This window comes from Diplotaxodon limnothrissa, linkage group LG11 (genome assembly GCF_057381915.1).
Source record: "Diplotaxodon limnothrissa isolate DT_005_m linkage group LG11, D_limnothrissa_male_GT1.1, whole genome shotgun sequence".
Lineage (NCBI taxonomy): Eukaryota > Metazoa > Chordata > Actinopteri > Cichliformes > Cichlidae > Diplotaxodon > Diplotaxodon limnothrissa.
In genome coordinates, this window is record NC_140606.1 from 12264444 (window position 1) to 12274527 (window position 10084).

General features: G+C 39.1%; 1 protein-coding gene and 1 pseudogene across 1 annotated transcript; one reads left to right on the forward strand and one right to left on the reverse strand.

Annotated features, from left to right (window-relative positions):
* Positions 1–3099: 3099 nt before the first annotated feature.
* On the reverse strand, positions 3100–3816 carry LOC146622423 (hepcidin-like; annotated as a pseudogene).
* A 367-nt stretch (positions 3817–4183) lies between these two features.
* Positions 4184–4847, forward strand: LOC146622424 (hepcidin-like). The gene is made up of 3 exons (XM_085366204.1): positions 4184–4338; positions 4437–4514; positions 4651–4847. The coding sequence occupies exons 1-3, from the start codon at positions 4252–4254 to the stop codon at positions 4744–4746; spliced, it is 261 nt and encodes an 86-aa protein (XP_085222330.1). The 5' UTR covers positions 4184–4251; the 3' UTR covers positions 4747–4847.
* The last annotated feature ends 5237 nt before the right edge of the window (positions 4848–10084 follow it).

A 10084-nucleotide genomic window follows, 5' to 3' on the forward strand; every position in this document is an offset into this window, starting at 1 on the left:
TTGTCTAAAACATTTATGAATGAACTTGTATAGAAAGTGTTTCTAGGAAACATTATCTAACACTTCTACATTCTTTAAAAAAAGTATGCTTGGTTTAACTTTCAAATAACCAATGAACCAGTCCATCAGCTCAAAGCTATTGTACATTACTACATTTTTGTCATAATTAGTGGTAAAACTGAATGATGATGAGATGCTCCCCACTCATATAATTACAAATATGGGAAAATATGCTCACTTTACTTTTGCTATCAATGGCTTGGCTCTATTAACAGGTTGTACCACATACGACATGGGCAAGAGTATGAGGCAACAACTCTTAACTGACATCAGCACAAAAACTGTACATCAGGAGCTTCATGTCACTGGTTTCCATTAATGTTTAATTCTTGTCAGACAGAAACAGAAACAGACAGCACATGTTGTAGTATAGTGACTCTGAACTTATAATAACATACTGTAGTTCCAAATGCTTGGTACACTGTTCACTGATACAGCAGGATGACCAGATGAAGAAACACTGTCAGACTTTAACAAATGCTAAGCAGTCAAATCATTTCATGTATAAGCTGATCATATAGGAGCTGATCGTGAGGTGTTAATCACTTCTCGTTACCCCATGTATACGATGCACGACACACGATTAAGGCCAAACTCGGGTCGATCCCCAAAACAGTTGCACGACTGAAAAATCGGCTCAAAATGGGCCAAAAATCGCACAGTGTATGTCCAGCATTAGGCGTAGGCTGCTGGGGGATTCCCATGATGCACTGGGTGTTTCTTCTTCACCCACTATGTGTTAATAGACCTCTCTGCACTGAATTGTACTTGTTGTTAACCTCTGGCTCTCTTCCACAGAATGTCTTTATCCTGTTTTCCTTCCCCCTCCCCAACCGGTCGCAGCAGATGGCCGCCCCTCCCTGAGCCTGGTTCTGCTGGAGGTTTCTTCCTGTTAAAAGGGAGTTTTTCCTTCCCACTGTCGCCAAAGTGCTTGCTCATAGGGGGTCATTTGATTGTTGGGTTTTTCTTTGTAAGTATACCTTACAATATAAAGCACCTTGAGGTGACTGTTACTGTGATTTGGCACTATATAAAAAAAATTGAATTGAATTTAAAATTTGAATGGATGTGACTGTGTAGATTCCAAATCCAGCATGTCCAAATTAACACTGTCGGATTTGATTTCAACACTATTAAAGTGTCTATATGGGTCCACACCAGAGAGTGTTAATTTAACTCTTTTTGGAGAGTTGGTACGTTAACTCTGATTTAGTGTTAAACACCAAATCTGTCTGGAGTTGATAATTTAACACTTGGTGTTAAGAGTTTATATATTAACTCTCAAAAGAGTATTTTAGTTTAACTACGTAAGAGTTATCTTCTAATTCATTCTAAAAAGCGGGAATTTTACTGTTCTGAACTTCTAGAAATTTCTTTTGGAAATAAACATTTACTAAAAAGACGCAATGGTTTTTGAAAAACATTTATTCTGAATTGTGCACCACAATTTCAAAATATTGTCTGAAAGATGTAACAGTGTACATGTTCTCACTTTCATTAGAATTTTGTTTATTAAAAGGTCTGACATAGGTGAGCTGGTAAATGCAAATAACAGCATTCTCATCACTTATTTCTTCAATACAATATGCATGTCCTTCATTCATCCCTTTGTGGAACTTCAACGCACTTCTGCTCTCCCCCATATTCCATCTTCACAAGCATATCCTATGTGGAGACTGAATAAAAATTAGTTGACACTAATTAATGGTACAAATAATCCAGTAATCAATTGCAGCACAGTAAAAAAAAGGAATCCTTTTTGAGCCATTATTTGTGTAAAGTATTTTCCCAAAAGACAAGGACACAGGCAACAGGTAATACTGAACTAAATGCACATGGTTAAACTATTTATAAGAATTTGTTTAAAGAGATGGAATGGAGAACGTGGCTGCAGCTAGGAGTGTCAGCAGAGAGCAGGAACCAGAGGAAAAGCTATCGAGAGACTGATCACCTGGGTCGTGATGGGAACAGTCCAATGGGAATTCTGCATCAATCAGTCAGCGTAATGCCTAAAAGTTTATTCAGATGTAAATATATTAAATTCTTAAAATGAAGAATATGAAAAAAAATCATCAGTGTTTTTAACGACACTGCATTTCATTCATGTGTCTCTATTGGACAGTGTTGTAGAAGTTACAGGAGATAGGAATCAGTTCCACCTTGGCCTGACGTTTGATCACGTTTGGTTGTACTGGCTTTGAGCCTGTTTGTGATACGCTACATCCACATGATACAGCTACTCTAGCTTTTTTTGAAGTGTCGTGAAATATTTTGCTTAAATGTTCTGCAGAACGGATGCAGCGCACATACAGTACAGATATTATCTGAAACAGCATTACACAGTGTTACACCTACTTTACAGTTTCACCACAGTGCAACGTCTCTCAGTATTGTTGAGATGTTTTCTATTATTATGTCCAGTATCAAATTTCTGCTGTACGCAAATCTTTCTATTCTCTCTTTTTCTTCTGTGTGAGGGATTCCTGCATTAATCATGCAGCTTAGAAACTTCATATGCACACCGTGAAAACACCTCCAAATAAATTCAGTGAAAGGTTGTCGAGATAAGGTTGTCTAAAACATTTATGAATGAACTTGTATAGAAAGTGTTTCTAGGAAACATTATCTAACACTTCTACATTCTTTAAAAAAAGTATGCTTGGTTTAACTTTCAAATAACCAATGAACCAGTCCATCAGCTCAAAGCTATTGTACATTACTGCATTTTTGTCATAATTAGTGGTAAAACTGAATGATGATGAGATGCTCCCCACTCATATAATTACAAATATGGGAAAATATGCTCACTTTACTTTTGCTATCAATGGCTTGGCTCTATTAACAGGTTGTACCACATACGACATGGGCAAGAGTATGAGGCAACAACTCTTAACTGACATCTGCACAAAAACTGTACATCAGGAGCTTCATGTCACTGGTTTCCATTAATGTTTAATTCTTGTCAGACAGAAACAGAAACAGACAGCACATGTTGTAGTATAGTGACTCTGAACTTTTTAATATAATAACATACTGTAGTTCCAAATGCTTGGTACACTGTTCACTGATACAGCAGGATGACCAGATGAAGAAACACTGTCAGACTTTAACAAATGCTAAGCAGTCAAATCATTTCATGTATAACAGTCTATACTTAGTGGTTGATGTGAGAATCGCAGGTAGATATTCTCAGAATCTGCAGCACAATCCACAGACACCAGCATTGCAGCAGCCGCAGCAAAAGCGACACTTCATGCCACGCTTCTGTCTGTGGTACGGCATCTGTGTGAAAGAGGAGAAGAGCAGAGAGTTTATCTTCACCTGCAAGTCACTTCATTGTTTCTAATTTTATGAAAAGTTGTGAGTGCACAGTTTATTTTAAACATCTCCCTGCATTTGAGAGATCTCACAATTACTGTCTTCATTCATTTATTGAAGTAAACTCACCACCCATGAGTCAGCTGATACCTCCTGATGTTCAGCAGCTGGACTGTCAGTGCTCACAGCCTCTTGTAGCTCTTGCAGTTCTCGTATCTGTAGAGAAAGAAAACAGATCTTAGCATCTTCACAACAAATTCATGCAGAAGAAGCACATTACATGAATTTAACACAGTCTGTAACCTCAGCAAATGTGGCAGAGCTCTGCTGAATGCACACATGAGTGCAACGGCCACTGCAACTGCAACGCTGAACGTCTCCATCTTCAGGAGGTTTGAGTGGTTTAAGGTGGTCAGATCCTTTGACTCTCTCGTTGACTCTTGTCAGCGCCTTCGTGATGGTTGACTGAGGGAAAAGTTGCTGGTATTTATACTCATTTGCTCCACTGCTGCCTCGTCACTTAGAGTACAGAAACTACTGTCGGGAACAGGCTTGCATCAATAGGACAGGGAAAACCCATATAGTTAAACATCCGAAGGTCAAAGTTCATGCCGACTGAGAAAAGTACAGATTTTCTCCTTCCTCAGGAATTTTCCATTCCTACAATTTCATAGCACAGGAAAATATGGAGTTTTGCAATGTTCCTGAAATCAGGTAGAGTAAGAGCTGTGAGTGACGAGGCAGCAGGGGCCCAAATCAGTATAAATATCAGCACTTCTGCACACATTAACCATCAGACAGAAGGACTCAGCTCACAACAATCATCCGGACCAGGAGAAAGAGTCGAACTTGAGCCTCTCAAAGCTTCCTAAGATGAAGACGTTCAGTGTTGCAGTTGCAGTGGCCGTCGTGCTCACATTCATTTGTGTTCAGCAGAGCTCTGCTGTCCCAGTCACTGAAGTAAGAACTTGACTTTAACCAAGTGTATTAGCTTACAAGCTGCAAATGTTTGTTTCAGTGCTACAATGTGGTTTCTACTGCACTCAATTCATTAACAGGAGCAGGAGCTGGAGGAGCCAATGAGCATGGACTATCCAGCAGCAGCACATGAGGAGGCATCAGTGGACTCATGGAAGGTAAGTAACACTAACTGAGTGAAGGTGGCCAAATTACTTCAGCTAAATGAAAGTGTTTGTTAGAGCAGGTGAAAATAAAGAGCAGTGATGCTGCTGCAGATGAACTCTGTGCTCATGTCTCTTGTGTTTCCTACAGATGCTGTATAACAGCAGACACAAGCGTGGCATCAAGTGTCGCTTTTGCTGTGGCTGCTGCACCCCCGGTATCTGTGGAGTTTGCTGCAGGTTCTGAGGATTCCTGCTCCCACAACCACTCAGCATTAACAAACTGTATGTCACAGTTAATGTGTGAGATTCTACTGTTTTAGTCACATTGTGTCCTCAGTTACTGCCTCAACCACGTGCTTGTATTGCACAGTTTATCGCAATAAACTTTTAATTTAAGTGCAATGTGCATTTTTGTTGTCATTTTAAATGTAGCTTTTTCCTTTATTAGACCTTTAAAAATGGCCATCCATCCATCTATCCATTTACATAACCACTTTCTTGTGGGGTGGGCTGGAGAGTGTTCACACACAGAGAAACAAGCACTCAAAGTACAAAAGCTATGTCTGGAGCAGTCTTGCATCAGTGGGACTGGGAAATTCCACTGCATCGGAAATGGGAAATTATCCATGTTTGTTTCTTTGCTCTACAACTCCAAGTTTCTTTTTTCAAGCATCATTCTGATACTTTTATTGAAGAACCAAAATATGTACTATTTATATCATTATCATTGATACGTTGTTTCCCTATAATAACTTCAAAAATTTTAATGGCTCATGAAAGAATTCTTTAAACCAACCAAACGGATGAAAACAGATCAGGATCTCGAATGTTTATTTGCTGCAGATAATAACTTTTTAAATACTCAGATTCAATCCGTCAAACTGTGGATGTCATTTGTGAGTTCATTTAAGAATGATGAGATAAGCATATAACCAATATTCTGAAAGCACTGCATGACGTGTTGAGTCCTGTAGAAAATGCGCTTCTGTAGTTGAGTTAAAGAAAAGCTATAAACTCTTTCTTCTATGTTTAGATTTCATACACAGTATAAAGTGCCTAATACAAGCACTGGATTTGTATTAGGCACTGGACTACTACTGGATTTACAGCTGTGTGTGAACCAGCAAAGACAGGCTTACATTTGCATAAACTAAGTTGTTATATTACATCTTAACTCTGTCTTAGTTGCTGGTTCTAATTTCTAAAACCTGTCAGACTCACAGTAAAAGTGCCTCATAGAACCATAGTGTAAGCAACATTTACAGTTACTGTACATAAAACAAAAGAAGGCCTACATCTAAACAGAATTATTATCTCTTAACTCTTCCTTGGCTGCTGTATTTATTTTCTGAAACCTGTCTGGTGTGCTGCTCAATGTTGTTTAAGCAGCTAGGACACGTTTTGTCGCTCATAACTCACAATGGTTCAGCCTGCTCTCACGGGTGAACTTGCAACACTCTGTATTCCCAGCATCTATGCTTGAGCCTGCAGCTTGGAAATTCCAAGTGAAAGGCAAGCCTGCATTTGCTTGTTCACCATAGTTTGTCCTCAAATACCAAAGCAAAAGGAAAGTAATGCTGATTCTTTGAGATATAATGACAAACACGCATAACACACAAAATTATTTTTTTTAAAGAAGATGGATATATAATGGTGCTGCAGTTGTTTGTATTGCAGTTGCTCACTATTGAGTCCATCCCTCCATCTATTAATCGATCCACCCTCTTATGGTGTTCCTATATTTAGCTTATTGTTGACCATTCATTGTGAATAGCTGTGTAACTACTGTGTAATGGGTTTCATTTTAGGGCTTTTGCCTTTTGGTTCGGGGTCTGTGCACCTGCAAACCGTGAGTGGAGCAGCTCATTTATGTGCTGAAACACCTTGCGAATAAATCCAAGAATCTGTGTGTGTGTTTTTGTGTATACTGTATACTGTAAAGTAGCAGTACTAGTGCAGTGTCCAATGATGTGATAAATCATATGAGCATTCATAAGCTGTGTGCTATGGAAGCCCATTTCTGCCAAAAAAAAAAGTATTCATAACTCAAAATTTCGACTCATTAACTCGAAATGTAGCTCAAAATTTTTAATTAATAAGTCGAAATCAGTAATCTACGTGAATGACGTCTTTTCCTTGTTACCTGGAAGCTGAAGCCCTCAGCTACAAATGCTACAGCTAAGCTACCAGTGTTACAGCCAGTCGTGAATGCACAAATTGCTGATTATTTTCAGCGTGACTTCACAAATGATGAAATCCTTGAGTTATTAGCGGAATCACATGGCGTTTCGATCAGCAAACGTACTCCTGAAAGCGCCAATTAGTTGTGATCCGGTTTTGAGTGTGCATTCCACGTAGATTGTTGATTGGCAGAGCTAACTCGAAATTTTGACTTACTTTTCTCAAAATTTGGAATTAATACATTGAAATTTTGAATTTATAAGTCGAAATTTCAAGAAAATGAGTCAAAATTTTGAGTTAATAAGTCGAAATCTTGAGAAAGATAACTTGAAATTCCAAGTTATGGATACTTTTTTTTTGTGGCAGAAACTGGCTTCCATAAGTTTCAGTAGTCAGTAAAAGCACGGATAAAACAATCTACTGTCTGAAGCAAAAGTAACACCTGACACCTAACAGGATTCTGTTTGATTTTGTGCGAAAGACAAGAGCAAAATGTCAAGAGCCTGCAGTATGATCCGATCCCTTAGCATACCCCCCCCTCCCCCGCCCCCCCTTTTCTCCTGTGGAGAGAGGCATTGGGAAAATATGTTTTAAAAGAACCACACATACACACACACACACACACACACACACGCACGCACACACTTATATTTGAGTGATTTTACAGTCATTGTTTTAATTGAATGAATTGAGCACACCAACTGTGAGTCAGCTAACATCTCCTTATGTTAGCTGACTCACAGTTGCAACTGGACTGTCATTGCTTGTTGCCCCCGATAGCTCTTGTGGCTGCTTAAAGAAAACCAGATGTTAGTGTCTTGGCTGCTCATTCATGAATTTAAGTCGGCCTGTTTCGGCAAATGTAGCAGAGCTCTCCTGAAGGGCCCCTGCAACTGCAACATGTTATGTCTTCATTTTCAGGAAGGTTGAATGGTTTATGTTGGTCAGATCCTCTGACTGGCTTCTGTCAGCTCCTTTGTGATGCTTGGCTGCGGTAAAAGGTGCTGGTATTTATACTCATTTGGTCCAAGGTGCCTCATTAGTCACAGTGTAGCATTTCACGACCAGCTTACATCAGCAGTACTCTTAAACTGCGCAGTGTTTTGCTCTGAAAGCATGTATCCTTCAGCAGTGTTGTACAGGAGGCTGTGCAGTGCTCAGGTCTGACCTAACAGGGTGGTATAATTTCATTCAGCTGTCTACGTTGGCTATAAAATATATATATATTCTAAAAAGAAAAAAAAGAATTTAAACTGAATAGATAACAGCCTTTTCACCTCTTATGATGTTCATATATCTGTAACTGTATAAAAGGGCCCAAAGTTCACAGGACAATTCTATTTAAATTCTGATACAGGTGTTTGTAAGTTTATATAAGTTTATAAACTGTTCATTTAATATTTAACCTTCTGTTAGTTTGATCCAGCCCACTGTCTGGTGACATCATCCAGTTAGTAAGATGGCCAGTTTCATGTCGGACGAGCAGTGTTGGTCCGGTGGGGGTGCACTGATTCCTGTGGGATGTGATGTGTGCGTGAATGATAAAAAGCCACACACACCCCCTGTGATTACAACCACAGGAATTGGGCTGTAAGTATAAAGTGCTTCAAACCAAACCTCAAGTTCCTTCTTCCATACTTTTTGACAATTTGGCCTTAGGTGGTGTTCTGGCCGACACACCGGGGTGACCATATTTTTAAAGAGTGAATCAGTGCCACAACCGTGCCTATCCCTGATATCTCCACTCCAGTAACATTAATGGAGAGTTTCTTAGCATCTTTAGTACTCGATGATTTCTAAACACTTGTTGTACAATGTGCTACATGTCTGAGACAACATGCCTTTTGTCCTGTCTTCTTTCTCTCACCCCAACAGATGGCCGCCCCTCCCTGAGCCTGGTTCTGTTTGAGGTTTCTTCCTGTTAAAAGAGAGTTTTTCCTTCCACTGTCGCCAACATGCTTGCTCATAAGGGGGTCATATGATTGTTGGGTTTTTCTCTGCATTATTATTATTGTATCTTACATTCTTCCTTACAATGATGCTAGAAAGATGCGACTGTTATTGTGATTGTGGCACTGTTTAAATAAAACTGAATTGAATTAAGACACACAAATATAAATTTGTGTGTTAATTATATTTATTTAATCTATATTTCTAAGCACCTTTAAAACAATGACTTATTGATGTTAGAAATTGATACACATATTAATGACTTTGGAGATATGTAACTTTGGTTTTTTTTAAATTTTCCTCTCACCTCTGATCTGACACTGAAGCGCTGCTGTTACCTTTCAGACAGAAGCAGACAGATGATTATAAGTTTCACTTTTTTTAACATTAAATATTAGGGGTGCAACGATACACAAAATTCACGGTTCGGTTCGGTTCGGTTCGGTTCGATACTTTGGTGTCACGGTTCGATATTTTTTCGATTCAAAAAAATGTTCATGCATTTTTAATTTGTCATTTATTAAAATTATAAATATATATTTTAACTCAAAAGTACAGTTTTTAAATTTAACCCTAACCCTTGTGCGTGTTTTTTATTTTGACAGCGAATGCGCACCTGCGGACCACTTATGTGCAGCCCTGGTTATTTAGCTCATCATATTGCAGCCACAGAAATTCTTTTGTCCATGAAACCATAAAGTTGCACTTTCTTTTTGCCTTATAGTCTGATTTGTCATAACTTCTCCGTTTTGTGGTAAGCTTTTCTTTGGCTGTCACTTCTTCACCCTGACCTGTCTTATTTGGCTCAGCAGAACTGAAATGCTTTTACACACTCACTCACATAAGCTCAGCGATTCTCTGCGCGATCAACCTCTCACATGTTTAAGCTTGCTGCGGGAGATTTCACTTGTCATGTTTGCATAGTAAGCTAACGATTAATAAGACGATGTCAGAGGAATTGGTGCACAAATTATCATCACTCACAGATCAGTGCTGTCGCTCTCTATACACAGTTCGCACGATTGCAAAGTGAAAGCAAAAAAACAAGCGCAAATTCAAACGCGATTTCAATATGTCACATATTGACAGTGGCTCACCGATGCCAATGACATAATTACCCAGCTACATTTCCGAAAGAATGCAGAAGCATTGACATATATTTTTCCTACAATAGCCCGACGGGCAGGGAAGAGAGATTTTGGTAGCCCGACTGAAAAAATCGCTAGCTCCGGGACGTCGGGCTAGCGATATTGCAAGCCCTGTATCTGATTGAGGAATCACTCATCTTTGGAAAAGAGAGTTTATTACAGAGAAATGTCTCTTTCCAAAATAAAAGCTATACTATCCGCTTCTTCTGGGCTATATTCTCAGCAGCATAAGGAGAATCATGTGCTAACAGCTGTCTAAATGACTCGGCTAAAGTTAGTAGCATGCTTGCTTTTTTTTGTCTG

What these genes read in the sequence shown, in the direction of transcription:
- LOC146622424 (XM_085366204.1), top strand. Translation starts at nt 4,252, where the DNA reads ATGAAGACGTTCAGTGTTGCAGTTGCAGTGGCCGTCGTGCTCACATTC. An exon ending in CTGCTGTCCCAGTCACTGAA is followed by an intron (nt 4,339 to 4,436) that starts GTAAGAACTTGA and finishes ATTCATTAACAG; the next exon opens with GAGCAGGAGCTGGAGGAGCC. An exon ending in CATCAGTGGACTCATGGAAG is followed by an intron (nt 4,515 to 4,650) that starts GTAAGTAACACT and finishes TGTTTCCTACAG; the next exon opens with ATGCTGTATAACAGCAGACA.